At 39.9% G+C, this 19,328-nt stretch overlaps 1 protein-coding gene across 1 annotated transcript in view; it reads left to right on the top strand.

The window, feature by feature from the left end:
* ATP6V1B2 (ATPase H+ transporting V1 subunit B2) overlaps positions 1-15,314 on the top strand; it is a 531,364-nt gene extending 516,050 nt beyond the window's left edge. The window contains exons 4-15 of the mRNA XM_050801866.1: positions 2,756-2,854; positions 3,678-3,771; positions 3,901-3,978; positions 4,845-4,984; positions 5,318-5,419; positions 5,778-5,875; positions 6,466-6,589; positions 8,463-8,613; positions 10,069-10,151; positions 10,859-10,963; positions 11,777-11,906; positions 13,881-15,314. Coding sequence (XP_050657823.1) covers positions 2,756-2,854; positions 3,678-3,771; positions 3,901-3,978; positions 4,845-4,984; positions 5,318-5,419; positions 5,778-5,875; positions 6,466-6,589; positions 8,463-8,613; positions 10,069-10,151; positions 10,859-10,963; positions 11,777-11,906; positions 13,881-14,020 — 1,344 coding nt within the window. The 3' untranslated portion in view covers positions 14,021-15,314. The remainder of the gene's footprint in view (positions 1-2,755; positions 2,855-3,677; positions 3,772-3,900; positions 3,979-4,844; positions 4,985-5,317; positions 5,420-5,777; positions 5,876-6,465; positions 6,590-8,462; positions 8,614-10,068; positions 10,152-10,858; positions 10,964-11,776; positions 11,907-13,880) is intronic.
* Positions 15,315-19,328: the final 4,014 nt, after the last annotated feature.

Below are 19,328 nucleotides of genomic sequence, written 5' to 3'. Positions count from 1 at the left end.
TTGTGCTTGGCATGTGACCCCTCTGGAAGCAGAAGATACATCGAGAAACATTTCTTAAAAGAAAGGGGCAAAGTGCGTTGCCTCTTCTGCTTTATCACTAAGGTAATATCTTTGTGTGTGATAAGGCACCTGTAGAAACTAATCTCAAGATGAAACCTAGCGACTTTACCTCCTGACTGCAGTTTGATATGTGCTGAAGATTGATTCAAAGCCATAATCAAACTTAAGTTGTACAAGATTTAGGCAGGTGCCCATTAACGTTTTGTGAAAGAATACAGCCTACTCTTTCGTTTTTTGAGAACAATGTTAGGAAGCTTTGTTTGTTTCTGTATATTTTAATTGTTTTCTATATTCTTTGTTAAATAAACTTTTGGACTCATTTTTAAAATACAAATTTTTTAATATTACTAAGTATATTATTGAAACAGCTCAAAAAATATTTGGGCTTAATAGTGTTAAGTGCTGAGCCCCGTACAGAAAATAAAATGGTGAACAACAAGAATGGGGTCTCCCCTAGTTGAGCATAGTATAGTGGAGTTGCAGATATAGTATCAATGTCTACTTGGTACGTGCTGTGAAGAGTCAGGGTGCTGTGAAAGATTATACTGGGAAGGACTTAGAAACCGTCTCTGAGGAAGTAATTTTAAGAGACCTAAAAAAGCTTCATTGAATGTTACATTGGGGTATAGTTATAGGTGAGGGAAGACTGGAAGACTGGTAAATAAATTTTATGTAGTTGTAGAAAAATCTATTTAGATCGTGAGATTTATAGTGATTTGTTTTGATTTTAGATTTTGGCTTTTGTTTTTAACATAAAACATACAGGATCAAGGAACAGATAGTCTCAGGCAAATTATATCAGAATAGAAGAAGATGAAGCACTGCTGCCCACTGATTTTGTGAAGTTAGCATATCTTTGACTCCAAACCAGAAAAAGTGTAGTATTAGAAAAGAAAAATAGCTGTTCTCACTTATAACACAGATGCCAAAATTCTTAATACATTCATGTTAGATATTAGCAAAAATACCTATGTAAAATATCAGCAAAAGTAGGCCGGGCGCGGTGGCTCAAGCCTGTAATCCCAGCACCTTGGGAGGCCGAGACGGGCGGATCACGAGGTCAGGAGATCAAGACCATCCTGGCTAACACGGTGAAACCCTGTCTCTACTAAAAAAATACAAAAAACTAGCCAGGCGAGGTGGCGGGCGCCTGTAGTCCCAGCTACTCGGGAGGCTGAGGCAGGAGAATGGTGTGAACCCAGGAGGTGGAGCTTGCAGTGAGCTGAGATCCGGCCACTGCACTCCAGCCTGGGCAACAGAGCGAGACTCCATCTCAAAAAAAAAAAAAAAAAAAAATTACATTTAAAAGCGTAGATTGGCAAAGATGGAAGGGATACTTTTTTATACTGCTAAGGAGACTGTAAATTAATAAGGTTCCTTTACAGAGTTAGTTTGGCAGAAAATGGGCATAGCTTGTATGTGGCCCACCAAATGGCTTTGGGAAATTCTGGCTTGTATGAGGAGCCACATGCAAGAATGCTCATTGTAACATTTTTGTGTTCGTGTAAATTTGGAACAACCCAAAACTCCACTGGTAGAAGAACTGCTAAATAAAATGTAGTGTAGTTATCTAGTTTAACTGTACATCCTCTGTTTTAACATTAATTCTAAGGTACCCATATCTCCAAAGGGTCTTACAACCAATGGCACATCATAGTTTAATTGGCAGTTTTTTTTTTCCACATCACACAGAATAATGATGCATCTTTCAATTATGTTGATAAAATAAGTATTAACGTGACAGAATGTCATGTTAATATCAGGTCAAGTGGAAAACAAATTGCAGAAAACAAATTGCAGAATGATAAGTACATTGCCATTTACGTAAATCACCAAACTACATTTTTTGGAGACATGTCTTTTTAAAGAGTAAAAATGGGTTAGAGGAATATGTATCTTGTTAGGAGAACTAGATTGAGGATGAGACTTAAGCATTATCTTATTATAATAGTAATTATTATTTAGTAACTTTTTTTTTTTTTTTTTTTTGAGACAGAGTCTTGCTCTGTCAGCCAGGCTGGAGTGAGTGCAGTGGCGTTATCTTGGCTCACTGCAACCTCCGTCTCCCCAGCGCAAGCAATTCTGCCCCAGACTCTTGAGTAGCTGGGATTACAGGCATGTACCACCATGCCCGGCGAATTTTTGATTTTTAGTAGAGACAAGGTTTAACCATGTTGGCCAGGCCGGTCCCCAACTCCTGACTTCGGATAATATGCCCATCTTGGCCTCCCAAAGTGCTGGGATTACAGGCGTGAGCCACCGAGCCTAGCCTATTTAGTAACATTTTATTCTTCCCCTATCAACCACACCTGAAGCACACAGTTGATTATACACACAACCTAGAAAGCAATCATCAGTTCTAGGTGGTGGGAACATGTTTATCTGTACCTTTCTGTAGCCTCAAAACTATAAAACATGCATGCAGAGGAAAAGCAATACATTTAATTGCCATGTTTTCAAGGATTTAAGACCCTTCTTCTGTACCTTATGCTTTGTTTGCCAATATACGTGTCAGTGATGTGTGTTGAAAGGACTTAAACTACCTGAGGATATTGAAAGCTCTCAGCCTAAACCTGTATCTGTGGAGAGTAGGGGTTGCACATTCGGACACACCATGGTAGAGACAGAGCATGTGTAGTAATTTGGAGGGCTTTTAAAATGTGGGTTATTGATCCTTTATTTTTTTTCTCTTTAGTTTCCCAGGTATGCTGAAATCGTCCATTTGACCTTACCAGATGGCACAAAGAGAAGTGGGCAAGTTCTGGAAGTTAGTGGTTCCAAGGCAGTAGTTCAGGTAAGTTGCACCTGGCCAGCTGAACTGTTGCCTAGCTGCCGACACATAGGGAACGCTACGTGTTTCTTTCTGTGATGATCATTGTATACGTGTTTTTAGAGTCTTTAGAGATTGGTTACCGGCTGCAGGGAATAATAATTATCATTGCATGTTTTCTTGCTCATTGTCAGCCACCTAGCTCCACTTAGTCTGACAGCAACACAGTCTGGCATTTTTGACCAAACTAAGGACTAAAATTTGGCATTTGACTAATTTGAAATTTAAATGGATAAAATTAGTCTTGTAGAAGGAGAGAGATGAAAAGCAGAATTCAGTGATGATGTGATGAAACCAAAAGAGCATCTGTCTGAGTCTCTTCTTTTAAATTGTCTCATACAGTTCCTAGTTTTTAATGTTACCTCACTATGGGTAATGGCAGTTTTCTCAATAACATGTTCCCCTTAAAAATAGTCTAAAGCAGGGATTGGCAAGATTTCTGTAAAAGGCCAGAGAGTAATGCTTTTAGGCTTTGTGGGGCCAACTAAATTCTCTTACATATTCTTCCTTCTTTTTCTTTTTTTTTGAAACAACCCTTTAAAAATATATATATTAAAAAATTAAAAAACAAAACAAAACATACTTAGCTTGTTTATCAGGCTTGGCCTGTAGCATGAACCCTTGATCTGAAGGTTGACAATTTGATTTATTATATGTCTTTGCTCATTATATCAAAAGTAGTATACATTCGTGTATTTTATTTTATAAGAGCTGTTTAGCAGATGAATAAAATGTAAATGCCCATGATCTAAATTACTTTTACCCTTCTGATTCTTTTTCTTGATAGGTATTTGAAGGGACTTCAGGTATAGATGCTAAGAAAACGTCCTGTGAGTTTACTGGGGATATTCTCCGAACACCAGTGTCTGAGGATATGCTTGGTAAATGGATATTATTCATTCTAAGCTGAGATCTGTTTCCTTTTAAACATATTTCCATAAGGTCTTTTAAAAATTATGAACGTTTGAAAGTCAGCATCTACTTTGTCCTGTCTTGTTACTGATTTCTAGGTCGGGTATTCAATGGATCGGGAAAACCCATTGACAGAGGTCCTGTTGTACTGGCTGAAGACTTCCTTGATATCATGGGTAGGGACAGTAGATGGGTTTCTGTGTTTGGGATAAAATAGCCTCTCTCTGTCTTGTACCTTTGCCAGATAGAGAGTGGTGTTTGTGATATCATTTAAAGTAGATAAGCAACATACTCCACAGGTTATAAATTATTTTATTATTTAATTGTATTTTCTTAGAAATTATCTTAAAGTTTTATGTATTAATATTTTAAGATACTGTAAAATATCTAGGATGTGTCTGAAATGTATATGGTAAAACCATGAATTTGAAATTAGGACTTCTCGGCACGGTGCGGTGGTTCACGACTGTAATCCCAGCACTTTGGGAGGCTGAGGCGGGCGGATCATGAGGTCAGGAGATGGAGACCATCCTGGCTAACATGGTGAAACCCCATCTCTACTAAAAATACCAAAAAAAAAATTAAAAAAATTAGCTGGACGTGGTGACAGGTGCCTGTAGTCCCAGCTACTTGGGAGGCTGAGGCAGGGGAATGACATGAACCCCGGAGGTGGAGCTTGCTTGCACTGAGCCAAGTGAGCCATTGCACTCCAGCCTGGGCGACAGAGCAAGACTGTCTCCAAAAAAAAAAAAAAGGCATTAGGACTTCTCTCTTATTTGCTATACCTTTATTTTACTTTAGGAACTTGAATTCTATTACTGTTTATTTTGTGAGTCTACAAAAGAGTAAAGGAAAAAATTTTTTCAAGTTTTGTATTTGAAAACTAACTGAATATTTTTTTTTTTTTTGGTAGTAGAGAGATGCTTTATGTAGTTCTGGTCTCCTGGTGCTTTTTCTTTTCTTTTAATTTGATATGATTTCTAATTTCATTCATGAATATTGTGCCAACATGTTAAAATTTTCCTTTCTGGAAATACATTAGGTCAGCCAATCAACCCTCAATGTCGAATCTACCCAGAGGAAATGATTCAGACTGGCATTTCAGCCATCGATGGAATGAACAGTATTGCCAGGGGGCAGAAAATTCCTATCTTCTCTGCTGCTGGGCTACCACACAATGAGGTGAGGACTGGGATCGGTTTGCTATGAAATTTAGCAGACAAGAATTTCTAAATGCATCACTGTTCCTGAGAAACCAAGTAAAGGATTTTCAAAATAAATAATCAGTGTTATTGTTTGTATAATCCAGTTACCTTAAATCTTTATTTATGCACATGTCTTCTTGCTTACTCTTGCATATCTTTGCAAAAAGTACAAAATAGTTTCTTTGAATAAATCCCCTAAAACGTCCTGGTTTCATTTATGATTCAATTCCAAAAAGTTGACAGTAAAAGTTATTTTGTTGTAGAAATGTTATTTTAGATTTCAGCTGAATTCTTCTACTTTGCTCATCAGATTGCAGCTCAGATCTGTCGCCAGGCTGGTTTGGTAAAGAAATCCAAAGATGTAGTAGACTACAGTGAGGAAAATTTTGCAATTGTATTTGCTGCTATGGGTGTAAGTAGATTTTTTTTGTTTTAGTATGATATATAAAATTTTGCTTGTGTTATGAGAACAATGTACATATATAGTTGAATTTTTCTTTGGGTAAAGAATTTCTTTAGGTAAAGAATTTGCAGTCTGGCATTTTTGACCAAACTAAGGACTAAAATTTGGCGTTTGACTAATTTGAAATTTAAAAATAATGTTGTTTGTGCCCCAAACCGGCTCTTTGTTCTGTTGGCTTTTGTGAAAACTTTTGGGATACTTGAGATTTTAAAAGAAGGAACAATTCAAATCTATAGCTTGGCTTTCATCAGAAATAAATGTTCAGGATTTTTCTTCTCCCAGCACTGATGAAGTTATTGTTATTTAGGTAAACATGGAAACTGCCCGATTCTTCAAATCTGACTTTGAAGAAAATGGCTCAATGGACAATGTCTGCCTCTTTTTGAACTTGGCGAATGACCCAACGTAAGTAAACAGAGCTATTTCTTTCTGTGGCCCAGACTCGGGATCAAAAATGTTTCTTAAGGTTGGGGAGGTAAACCGTGGTAATAACAGCATTTGGACCTAGCGGTGAGGTAACCCTGTATTTAAAGTCCAGCCCTGCTTCCTGATACTTATCTGGCATTGGGCAAATTACTTAGGTTCTGAAACTCGTAAAATGTGGCAACTGATACTTGTCTCATGGAGTTGTTTTGCATATTAAATGAGATCATACTTAATAAATTACCTAATACACAATCAACTCTCTGTAAATGATTTTTTCCTCTTACCTGAAAAATCTGGCTTTCATTTCTTCCCTGTCTCTCTCCTTCCTGCCCCCCATCCCGCCCCACCCCAGTGTTGAGAAACCATACAACTGAGAAATTTGAGACATTTATAAATAACTGTTAATACCTTACTTAAGAATTTGTAAAGCAACAATTGCTTTGCTCTCCTGAATTTATTTAAAACTTTAAAAGGGGAATTGCACTGTTGTTTCCAGAATCATTTCTTTTTGTCTTTTCTTTTTGGTCTTTTGGTTTGAGTGGCCTAAGACTTACTAAGTTCCCTTTCAGCATTGAGCGAATTATCACTCCTCGCCTGGCTCTAACCACAGCTGAATTTCTGGCATACCAATGTGAGAAACACGTACTGGTTATCCTCACAGACATGAGTTCTTACGCTGAAGCACTTCGAGAGGTATCTTGTTCATGTTTTTCCCTCCGTTAAACAAAATTGGTTAATTTTCAGGGTTAACTTGTCGCTTTGCAAGTTTTCATTATTCTTCAATTATGGTTTTTTAATTCCACCGTTCATATATTAGTAGAATGGCTTAATAAATCAGAAAGGAAAATAATTCCTTTTTGTCAACTTGGTAGAAGTGATTAGAGGATAAGATTTAAATGGTTAGCCTGTGTATCTCATACTGTCACTGTCTCCATGGATTAAGAAATGATTGTAAAATGGAGTAAATAATTCAAGCTGTTTATTCAGTTACTCTCCTGGGAAGTTCTGTTTCTGTCCAGACTATTAATTTTTAACTCTTTTTATAATTCCATTTTTAATGAAGTTAATATATTATAAAGACCATACACTGACAGTACTCTCTCCAGCACTTTTTTCTTCAGAAAACCTAATGTTTAGGAACAGTATTAAGATTCTAGCAGGCTGGGCACGCACGGTAGCTCATTCTTGTAATCCCTGCACTTTGGGAAGCCAAGACAGGAGGGGGCACTTGGGATCAGGAGTTCACGACCAGCCTGGGTAACATAGCAAGACCGTGTCTCCACAAAATATTAAGAAATTGGCCGGGCATAGTGGCACACACGCTTGTGATCCCAGTTGCTCAGGAGGCTGAGGTGGGAGGATAGCTTGAGTCCAGGAATTCGAGGCTGCCGTGAGCTCTGATTGTGCCACTGTACTCCAGCCTGGGCAACAGAATGAGACCTGTCTCTCAAGAAAGAGATTTTGACAGTTACCCCTAGAAGTTTTGGGGTATTTTTTCGACAGGCTGTATCAATACCTCGCTTCTTAAAATTCCCTCAGTGCTGTCACCATATCTTACTCTGCTATAGTGCTGTTTCAGACTAACTGTAGTCAAGGACTAACTTTTCTCCCCCATCCATCACAGACCAATACTTTTGTAAAATACAATGAAGATGAGTTATTAGAAAAGTGAAGTTTTAAATAGATATATAATTTACAAATGCAAATTTTAAAATTATTAGATTCAACAGGCATAAAATTATTCTGCCAGATTGCCCTGAAAGTTTCTAAGTGCTTATCTTACTTTCTCTGTGATCATTGCGCGTTGATAACAGCTGGTCTGCAGACCGCGCTGTGAGGAGCACTGCTGTGGCACACTCCTTTGAATATATCAGAGTAGCACTTAGAAGTTGCATTTCATAATGCTTTAGGGTTCTAGTTGATTGTAGGTTAACATGCACGCCTGTAGTCTAGTATCCATGTCTCTAAGGGAAAGATCGTTTATCACCATTCTTGTTTTGTGCAGTGGAATGGACTCCTGACTTTGTGACCCTCAGAAATTGTTTAATTTTTCTGACCCTTGATTACAACTGTAAATTGGAGGTAACGCCTTCCTCATAGGGTTGCTGTGAGGATTAAATTAAATAATGTTGTAAAGCACAGCAGATGATTCCTGGTGTACATTTCCTTCCCTTTTGACCTTTTTGGGATTAGGTTAGATAAATATAGCTAGTTCTACCACGTGGAATAAATCTTGTGAACCAACAATCTTTTCTGTTTTAAAATTAACTTCCTTTGATTTATAAAATTGCAAACAGATTTTCTTCTAGCAAACTATTTGAAAACTTACATTATGGCAGTATGAGTTTAGCAAAAACCTTGTGGTCCCCCATTGTCAACATTTTTGTTACGGAATACTTTGAATTCATGTTGCTGGGAGATTTTTCTAAATCATTCTTAAGGACAGTATTTAAAACGAACATGATGGGATTTTCAACTTTGTACTTCGGCATGTTCAGACAAACGTGTTCTAACCAAGCTCGTTATAATCTGGTATGTGATATTCTTCTCCTTGACCTGCTGTCAGGTTTCAGCAGCCAGGGAAGAGGTTCCTGGTCGACGAGGCTTCCCAGGTTACATGTATACAGATTTAGCCACAATATATGAACGCGCTGGGCGAGTGGAAGGGAGAAACGGCTCGATTACTCAAATCCCTATTCTTACCATGCCTAATGATGGTAAGTTTTGGTATTTGGATTATAACACACCTAATCTTTTTAAGGAGAGAGAAGACCCATCTTTCTTTTCGAGTTGAAATTATTTTGAGAACCCATCCCCTAAGAGTTTATCTTGGTTATTTGTGGCTAAATAAAACATTTTTCATTTGAAAGTTACCCATAGTTATTATCCTTTTGTGGAGGAAAATCAATTTTCTTCATAATTTAAGTTTTTAACTTTCATTTATTAGGTACTATTGAGTGTCTGCTGTTTGCAGGACACTGTTCTAAATGTAAAGAATTTTTGAAAAGAATTTATGATCTCTACTTAATGTAAGTTACTCAGTCTAACTGGGGATGTTTTTTATGTGTGTGCCCCGGTAATTTAAGATGGCCACCATGTTAAGTGCCGCATGAGGAGTACAGGTAGTAAGCTCCACAAGACTTAGATTTTTTAACCAAGGGCTGGTTAAAAATGACTTTCCAATGCCTGTCTGCGTGTGTGCTCAGGGTGGCTCCTGGGGTACAACTGTTTAGAATTCCTCTCCTGTATTGCCTTTTTGTCCTTATTTCAGTTTTTCAACAACACTTTTACAAATTACGGTAAGTTATTACTGTAATTGAGCACTGTTCTGAGTGCTTTATAAATATTCACTCATTGCTTCTCATAGCAACTTTGAGGCAGATGCTGTGTGAGGCACAGGGAGGTAAAATGATTTGTTGAGGTTAGCAAGTGATAGATTTAGGACCCAGTTTGAGTTCATAATTCACACTGTTACTCTGTACTGCCTCTGACGTGAAAATGATTTGTTCCAGGGGAGTAGCTACAAAATGATGTAATTTAACAGATTTGGAAATGTGTTGCTTTGTGTGACCTTTTTGGTGCAGCCTGGCTAGTGTTTACTTCTCTGTGTTACATGCCTACATTTTGCATTGTGAAATGTTGTGTATCCATCTGACATAGCTTATGAACTAAGAATGTTCTCAGTATACATCAGGTTGGCAAATTTCTGTAAGGGAACTTCGAGTTTAAAATGAAACTTTACCTATATTGAGAGGGGAGAGCACTTACCTAGGGGAGAGAGTATTTTTTATGAATGCAGCCAGTTTACCTCATAGAGCCAACACGCATCTAACTGCTGCAACCAAACTCAACTGGCCAGTATAGTTGCCATTAGCCACATTTGGCTATTTAAGTTCAAGTTAACTAAAATTAAATAATTGAAATTAAGTTTTTTCAGTTTTGTTAGCCATGTTTCAAGTGTTAGATAGCCACATTAGGCCAATGGCTACCGTACTGCACAGCACAGACACAGAACATTTGCAGCATCACAGAAAATGACTCTAACAACACTCTTCTAAGTAATGTTATAGGTAGTACAGATGGACTTCTTGTGGGTTTGGTTCTGGGAGATGGCCACTGTAAAACTCATAACCTAAATACGCCATGCTTAACGTCGACTGTTCCTCCGGTAGATATCACTCACCCAATCCCGGACTTGACTGGCTACATTACAGAGGGGCAGATCTATGTGGACAGACAGCTACACAACAGACAGGTACTGGACGCGAGCAGTGCTCTGAAACTTGCAGGCTTGCTCATCCATTACTCTTTAGTGACTTGGATTTTGCTTTTGGGAATTGCTTTCCTTAGAAAGTATCAACTTGAATTGTTTTTAATGTGGCTATAAAATTGTCATTTCTGTTATTTTAAATTCTGGTGTGGGCAGAGCACCAGAATTAAGAATCGTCACTTTTCTTTATTGTGTCTTAAAATGGAGTCACTTGCCTCCAACAGCTTTTTTGGGAATTCTGTTCCTTAATGGTATCATCTACCAATCTTGTTTTTAGTAGAAAAAAATGACTTTGCCATGCTTTTCTAGTAGATACTGCTAAAATCAGCTTTTAAGAATTACTGTTAATCTTTTTATTTCGTATATAATTTTTTGAGTCAGTTCAGAAGACCATTTTGACTCAATAATGTGGTAGTACTTACCAAACAGATGTTGAAAGTTTAGTTTTTTAAAATAGTCTTGTACAGTGTTATAGATGAGACTTTGTTGGATTTGATTCTTGAAAGAAATACTGTGCCATAAAGTGTTTCTTGCTACCTTTTCTTCCCAGGAAGTGACAGTAGAATTCATCTAGGAGACAAATGCAGCAGTTTTCTGTGATTTAAGATGTAATCATGAATTTCAAATGCTTTTTGTAAAACTTGAGTATTGTACTTAAATATAGTATTTTTTCCCCTCTCATTCTACCCAAGATTTATCCACCTATCAATGTGCTACCCTCACTATCACGGTTAATGAAGTCTGCTATTGGAGAAGGGATGACCAGGAAGGATCATGCCGATGTATCTAACCAGCTGGTACGTACATTCTTCTAAGAACGGTGTTTGAAAAAAATGGATGCCTTTCTGCTGTCTTGCACCTCTTGTCTTTCACCCTCACCACTTTTCCCCATCCACATGGAATTTTAGTGTAGACTTGATATGAAATACATAATCATTCATTAGAACCACAGCAGCCTTTTCTCATAAGGATAGATGCTGATGATCAAGATTAGCTTGAAACCCATGTCTAATGCTATCATGTTTCCAAATAAAAAGCCAAGCAATGAGGTTGTTTAAATTTTTTATTAGCGATTTTAGTGTTAATTATAGAGTATTCCTGAAAGGCTGCTCTCACCTATTTCTTGCTCAACATATTAAGCCATCACCAGAACACTAAAGTGTACAGTTGTATGTAGTCTCTGAAATCCTTGATTTTTATAGTCATATAAGATTGTACACTAACACAAATAAAGAAAAATACTATGGCCATAAAGTAGAAGTGGTAAACTTAGTGATATCATAGATTTTTTTTTTTACTAGAACTTCAAGATGGATTTCTCCTTATGAGTTCTGATTTTCAAGTGGTCTATAAATTTTGAGCTCATTAACATTGAAGAAGTGTGTTTTTTGTAGAGCATTAGGAGTATCTGTGTATTGTATGCCTGAAAACTCCTTTCTGAGTGAGAATATAGTCCTTCTGGTACTTCATATGAATTTTATGTGAATTGATTTTGTAAATTCCTTCTATGGGCTCTTGTGAGGAAAACTGGAGCAGTACATTCCTATATCCCAGATGACTGAACATTTTGAGAGCCTCTCTCTGCTGATGGGAACCTTTCTTTTCTTTAGTATGCGTGCTATGCTATTGGGAAGGATGTACAAGCCATGAAAGCTGTCGTTGGAGAAGAAGCCCTTACCTCAGATGATCTTCTCTACTTGGAATTTCTGCAGAAGTTTGAGAGGAACTTTATTGCTCAGGGTAAGATGACTGTTGTCTTACAAACATAAAACGCCTTGTGTGTAATTTTGAAAACTGCTTTCCAAGCCGGAGGGAATTCTCATTGGTTTCTATACAGTTATTTCTCTGGTTAGAGAAGAGGCTCTGTCACCTGCCTGCCTTAACCCTCTGGCTTCTCCTCTGCCTTCTAAATACCTTGGGAAGATCTTGACTTGATTTTCCAGTTACTTAGCTACCATCTCACTGTTTTCCTTCTTCCATCGCGCTTCTGAATCCTCCTTCCCAGGCCCTCTGCTGTGCAGCTTCGTTGCCAGTTCTCCTTGCTGCTGACTTCTTAGCAATGATCTGCTTTGACATTTGGGGCTTGGCACTTTCCTGATTCATCCATATTCATCTCTTTTTCTCATTTCTTACCTTCCTGCCTCTTAATTGTTAATAATCGGGAAAGCTCCGTTACCTGTTGTTTCTGCTTTCCCTCCCAGTGCCCACTTTTCACTCTGCTGTGGCTCTACAATGTGTGGGCCTTCACCCGCTGTCCGGACCTCTGATTCCACACCTCCAGCCGCCTCAGGAACACCACTGTTGTTTATGCCACCATCCCCTGAGGCTCAGTGTACTCGGACCAGTTTTTTTGCTTTTTCCAAGTGACCTGCCTAGCAGTGCCCTTTCAATTTTTATCTACCTCTGGTATAATCATTGTTCCATTAACCCAAGCTCAGTAACTGGGCATTATTCTTAACCTTCTTTGCTTATTCTCCCGTGATCAATTATTTACTAATTTGTGTTGTTTTCCTTTGAAATATCTTACCCTATTCGGTTTTTATTTCCATTATAATACCTTAGTCCTGTATTTCTTAAACTGTAATATGCTTTTGAATCAGCTGGAAATCTTGTTAAAATGCAGATTCAGATGGAGCAGACCTTGGTGGGGACAGAGATTTTTCATTTCTGTGAATTCCTGGGTGATGTTGAAGCTGCCGGTCTCTGACCACTCTTGAGTCCAAAGGCCCTAGTCCAAACCTTTGTCCCATCACCCTTGGCCATTGGTGCCAACATTTTCACCAGTCTCCTTGACTCCCTGTGTGCCATTGCCAGGGTAAATATATTACTAATTTTATTGGTTGTCCCTCTACTAAAAAAACCTGTAATGGTTTTTATGACGTAGCATAGGCAGGATTTTCAAGCTGTTTTGCTTGGTCTCTCCCATCACCCCTGCTAATGCTAGTGATATTCTCTTAACATCAGTGGTGGTTACAGCAGGTGTGTTTACTTTGGAATAAATGCATCAGGCTGTACACTTAGGATGTGCACCTTTCCAGTTATATGATACATTATTATTCAAATCCCCAAAATATCCATGATTATTGGAATGTTTTTAATGCAGAACCTGAATATCTTAAACAAAATAAAGTTTTCATCTAGAGAGAAGAACCCAGACCTCCAGCCTTGGAATCAAAGAATAAGATTTATGTGTGGGGATAAGGATGATTCTGCCACCAAAAATAATTTTAACAACTTGGAAAACCACTGACCTTCAGCTAGTGATGCTCTGGAGAGGGTTGCGTATATTCAGGTGCTTGACTGGCATTTATGGCCTTCTGAGCATCTGTGTTAGTTGCCTTCAAATTCAGCCTTTTCTCCTTGTGTGAACCTTCTGTGCCAGGGAGACTTTTCTCACTAATCTCTGGACAAAACATTGATTCTAGTTTCCATTCCTCAAGTATGCTACCCAGTTGTCAAATCTCAGATCTATCTCCCCATCCTCTCCCGCAAGACTGTTCCCTGTCTCAGCCCAGCCGCCTCTTCCGCTTCTCTGGTTCCTTATGATACCGTCTGTGTCCTCTTTTCCTCACTCCTTCTCATTTAGTCTTGGGAGTCCCAACCTTTTTTCCAATATATATTTAATACACTGCTAGTCATGTAACAGTACATACTGAATAACACTGCTAAGTTGGAAGTCATTTGCATTTATTAATTCAATCTCAATTTTTTAAGGTCCTTACGAAAATCGCACTGTCTTTGAGACTTTGGACATTGGCTGGCAGCTGCTCCGAATCTTCCCCAAAGAAATGCTGAAGAGAATCCCTCAGAGCACCCTCAGCGAATTTTACCCTCGAGACTCTGCGAAGCATTAGCTGCCGCTTCTGCGCTGCTCCACACTCTTGTGAAATACTGGTTCTATTTTCTTTATTCCTTTTGCGCTCCCCAATCCCCACCTTTGTGTTGGAGTTTACTGTGTTACCCTGTAATTAAAAACAAAGAATAGGTAACATATTGTGCCAGTGTTGCAACGTTTTAAACTGCTAACAGACCTTAAAATACCCCGTTCAGAAAAGCTGGGTCCTCAGTGCTATGTTTAAAGTAGCTGCAGGGATGGAGTGGCGTTTTCCTATTGCTGTATGTATTGTACATAGTGGAGTAGTTAGTTACCTGATAACGGTCTCATTATTTGGGCCTCTTAGACCTTACCTCTCAACTCCCTCAAGAGTACCAGTCTCTGAAGTTATAATGCTTTGGTCTCTACATTAGGGGCAAGATCCGGTCTAAAAGAAGCCTCCTTTGAGAAGGGCCAAGAGGCTCTTTCCTGAGTGTGTGCTTTCGGTTTGTTGGTGTGCCTGTGTTGCTGGGCTGTGCTGATGCTCGAAGCAGATGGTTTTGACTGTCTACTTGCTCTTTCCTGTATAATGAATAGATGAGTGAAAGCGGTTTTCTTTTTCTCTTTAGTACATATGTATTGGGATTCCTGTGTCTTACAGCTCTCCCTCTCCAAAAAATACACAGAATCCTGCAACTTTTCACAGCTGGTGTCTGTCAGGTAGCAGTGAGGCCCCTTGTCTTGGTGATCCTTACTGGATTTCCAAGCAGAGGAGTCACGTGATTAAAATCGCTAATAGAGTTGTTGTTTGGGGTACAAGATAAGAAGAAAGAAAAACCTACAGCCTTTCTACATTCTGACATACTAACAGTGGTTTCAGTTTCTAAAGTGTTTACCAGATGCCGAAGGCAAGGTGGGGAGCAAACGCACTTATGTTTACGGATATTTTAAACTCTGTTAGAGAGCAGCCTTTGAAAATCCCCAATTTTGTTCTACTTTTTGACCTCTCTCTACCTTTTCAGGGTAATCTTTGTGGCACAAACGATAGCATTTCCAAGCTTTAGAGTTCTCTGAATTCCTGCACCTTCCTGAACGTGAGCCCTGAGCGATCTTCTATGCAGTTCTGCCATGTGTCCTGTTTGGTCTCTCTGTGTTCTTTGTTACTTGTGCAATAGCGACTTCCCTACTCCGTGCATTCCATCTTTCATGTTGTGTAAAGTTCTTCACTTTTTTCTTTGAGTGGGTGGGGGTGGGGGGAGTCAGCATGATTATATTTTAATGTAGAAAATGTGACATCTGGATATAAAATGAAATAAATGTTAAATTAAATGGAAGTTAACTAAAGTGACTCTGTATCTTCTAACGAGGAAAGCAGCAAGCAAATGTGTAATCACGCATCTCTTCAGTTCACAGCTCTGAGCATCATAACCAGGATTGGGAACCAGCCCTTGTGTTGTAGGGACAAGGCTTCCAGACTGCCCTTGCCGCTCTTTTCAGTACCGTCCCTTACAGCGTGCTGTACTTTGATCCAGGGCTGAGTGTTCCTACAGGTGCTCCCCAGCATTCCTCATTTCAGACCTTGTCAGGACCTGTAGAGCCCATCTGCTGTGAGCGAAAGAGGGTACTAAATAGTGAAACACAACTTGAAGCAAGCCAAAACCTGTTTCTCATAAAATCTCACATGGATGTCCAGTGTATAAAGAAACCTGGTGAAAGCACAGGGCGTGCTGTCATGGAGCCTCTCATTTCTCCCCACTCCAGTTCAAGGCAGCTTTCAGGAGATGTAGAGGAAAAAGCTTAATCATAAGGAGAACTTGGTAGACCTGAGTTCTCTTTCTGATTCTGCCAGTACTATATGGCCTTGCTTAGTTATTCAACAAATTGGAGTCTGCTTGTCTGCCTGTATGCCTTTTAGGGTTATTGTAAGGATTGGAGATTTGTGTGTGTAAAACGCTAGGACAGTGCCTGGTCCGTAGCAGGCCACTGTTACTAGTACACCTTTTTTAAGATAAATTTGCCTTATTACTCTTACATAATACTTAGGATTTGTTGGTTATGTAGCACTCTTATTAGTTTGTAACTTATTTTTTAGTGAAAACATTTTCTTAAGGAGCCTTTTTATACCGGAATAAGCCCTAATGAAAAGACCTGTTAGGAAGCCAAGTGTCCTCAAAGGTCAGGCTGAGTGACTCATTCAGCATTTATCCTTGCAGTTGACTGCCACTTCGTTGTGTAAGATTTCCTGTAAGTGAAAAAATGTTTTCAGACTAATGTCATAAATACCTCGCTAAGATTTTTTATTTTTACCAAGTGTGGGGGTACAAATCGTCTGAGGTCAACAGAGCATCCTGTGCTCTTGAAATTTTCTGTTACTCTCGTAAGGGAAAGTTAGCTTAATTCAGTATTAGGAGCCAACAGAAAATAGTTCCCCAGACTACATTTAAAATAGCATTTAGAGACTACAACCAGAAAAACTTGGCAAGGCAGTTCTTGAGGGAAAATTATCCTTTGTGGGGCAACTTAAGTAGAAGGAAGTGAGTTTTCTTAAATGAAACAGTCATGTTCCTTACTCAGCTACCAACTGTAGTTTTATTTCGAGCCATTTTTCCAGTTTGGGGTTGAACACCTGCCTCACACTCAGGCAAACCATGTGGTGTCCCCAGCTGCCCCCTCCTCCGTCTGAAGCCCTGCCGTGGTAACAAGGAGCGGGTGACTGATGTTTGGAAACAATGAGAAATCGCTTCCAGTCACTAATGGGTCACAGAGCTTTGCATCCTGAGCTAGTGGCCAGACTCGTCCAGAAAACTTAGTAAATGCTTTTCAGACACGTGTGAAGGCGAGGATTTGTGGGAGCCTCCCTGAACAGTCTGCCGCATTTCTACTTAAGGGAAAAGCAAAGCATCTGACTGTGGCTCCCCCTGAGGCTGGGGCACATGTGAACAATGCCTCGGTCTCCTTTGTAGGAGCCTGAGGGACCCTAACCTAGAATCAAGCCCATGGCTGTTTGCTGTGGTTAGCAGCTACAAGTAGTGCACATGTGATATGCCACTGTTCTCTAAAGAATTTCATCTCCAAACTACTAGAGCATTTTCGAAATCTAATAAATTACAGCATTCCAGGTAACAGTGGTCACATAGCCCTTTATCCGCAGATGCAACTAGAAAATGGCTTGTCCAGGGTCACAAGGGAATGGCAGAACAAGAACTGGAACCTGGGTCTTTAAACCTGGGCTAGTGCTCTTCCCAAAGCACGATGTTAACATCCAACGGCCACTCCACGCATCAAAATGGCGTTCACAAATGTCAGTCTTGCTAGAAACAAGGATTTTGTATTGTGGCTAAAGTTCCGTATCCTGGTGGACAGAATGGTAGCGTGAACGTAAACCAAAGGCCCTGACTATCTGGACCTAAGAACTTCAGGGCCCACACTAAAAAGTTAAGCTTTTAGGGGAAGGTAAGATGGGAATATGTGTACAGACAGTAGTCTCCAAATGCATCTAATTTCTTTTCTAAGCAGTCATATTCTTCATTTCCACAAGAGGGCAGCAGCCCCTGAATGGTGTCGCAATGGCTAAACGTTGAGTTCCAGAAACAGACACTTTCGGCTCAGGGACTGGCAATCAACAGTTCTTTTGGAGCTGCATGTTAGTCTGGGGTCTATAAGGGAACATGCTCTGATAAAAGATCAACTGAAATCGGTGTAAGGAGCCCTGTACTGTGGAATCGGGAGGTCGGGGTAGAGAGATGGCAGGGAAGATCTGGCCCAGCCCTTTCCTGATAACTGAAGGGCTTTCTGAGCATCTGAAGCAGTGAGATCCAGCTTCTGGTGAAGGTGGGACAGTGTCAGGAGGCAGTCCACTCAGGGGTGGGCATCTCTGGTAGTTGGAATAATCTTCCTAAACCAAGAAACTTGCCTCCCTCTAACTTCAGGGAGGGGTATCCTTGGGCTGTCCCCTAGGGCTCTCCCAGGTGTTGACCCTCTACCATTCTGAAGTTAGTTGGCCACTTCTAAGTCTTCAGTCTAAATGTTTCTAGTTCCCTTAACCATCGCTCCCTTTATGAGTAAGGGAGTTACTCATCTCTCTGGTAACTGAACAGGTTTAGAAGTCAGATCTAGCCTCCTGACATAGTACTTTTGTTCTTGAGTCTGTGCTGTCCATAGAAAATCTCCAAAATCTAGAAGCTCAGCTCTTGGAAATCAAGGCGTCTCCCAAACGGGAAGCTGGAGCTGGAGGCGAGCACTGACCATGGGCCTTGGGACCAACTCACAGAGGCCAGGACTCTCATTCAAGCTTAGGTTGCTGGAAACCTCAATATGCTCTGACCTAAGACATTCTATTCTCTGGTTCTACTATACTTTTCCGCAGGATCTACTATTTAGTAGCACTGAAGTGTGACCGTAGCACTAAGGAAACTTCATTAGTGGTTTACCTACTAGACGTTCATTGTTCATGTAAAACTTGGAAAGTACAGGTAAGCATGAAGAAGAGAGTTCCATAATCCTATGACTTTGAGGATAGTTAGCATTTTATCCTATAGAACCTTTCAACAATCATGATTTTACCAGCTGCGGCTTTGCCTTTCTGTCTTGTTAAGCCAAAGCCCACGGCATTTCTGGCTGCTTTCTCCTTGTATATACCGTGTATATATAAGATAATGGGAATCGTGTCAAGAAGATATGTGTTTAAGGTGTAAACTTTCAGTGCATGCGATTACAAAACAGCCATGTGGTTTAATCTGAGGGGTCCATTGAAAAACAAAAGTAATTTCAAAATAACAAAGTTCTGTTGAATTCCTTAGATTACATGTGCCATGAGGGGAATTGTGGTCCTTTAGCAGTACTTCTCAAAAGCCCCTTTCTTCTTCTTTTTTTTTTTAAATGTCTCACTTTGTCGCCCAGGCTGGAGTGCAGTGGTGTGATCTTGACTCACTGCAGCCTGCAACCTGTGCCTCCTGGGCTCAAGCAATTCTCCTGCCTCAGCCTCCTGAGTAGCTGGGATTACAGATGCACACCACCACACCTGGCTAATTTTTGTATTTTTAGTAGAGATGAGGTTTCACCATTTTGGCCAGGCTGGTCTCGAACTCCTGACCTCAAGTAATCCACCCACCTCAGCCTCCCAAAGTGTTGGGATTACAGGCGTGAGCCACTGCACCCGGCCGAAAGCCCCTTGCTTCTCATGGGTCTGCTGCTGTTTCTTTCAGCCACTTTGGTTTTCAGGGAGGGTTCAGGAAACCATCCTCCATTGTGCTTCTTTCTGGCCTTTGCTACCCCTGTTTCCCATCTTGAGACCCCAGGATCTGAAGTGGTGAGGATGAATCCCGTGGGACAATGAGGAATGAGACCAG

This window comes from Macaca thibetana, chromosome 8, assembly GCF_024542745.1.
Source record: "Macaca thibetana thibetana isolate TM-01 chromosome 8, ASM2454274v1, whole genome shotgun sequence".
NCBI classification, from domain to species: Eukaryota; Metazoa; Chordata; class Mammalia; order Primates; family Cercopithecidae; genus Macaca; species Macaca thibetana.
This window is presented reverse-complemented; position numbering and strand designations above follow the sequence as displayed.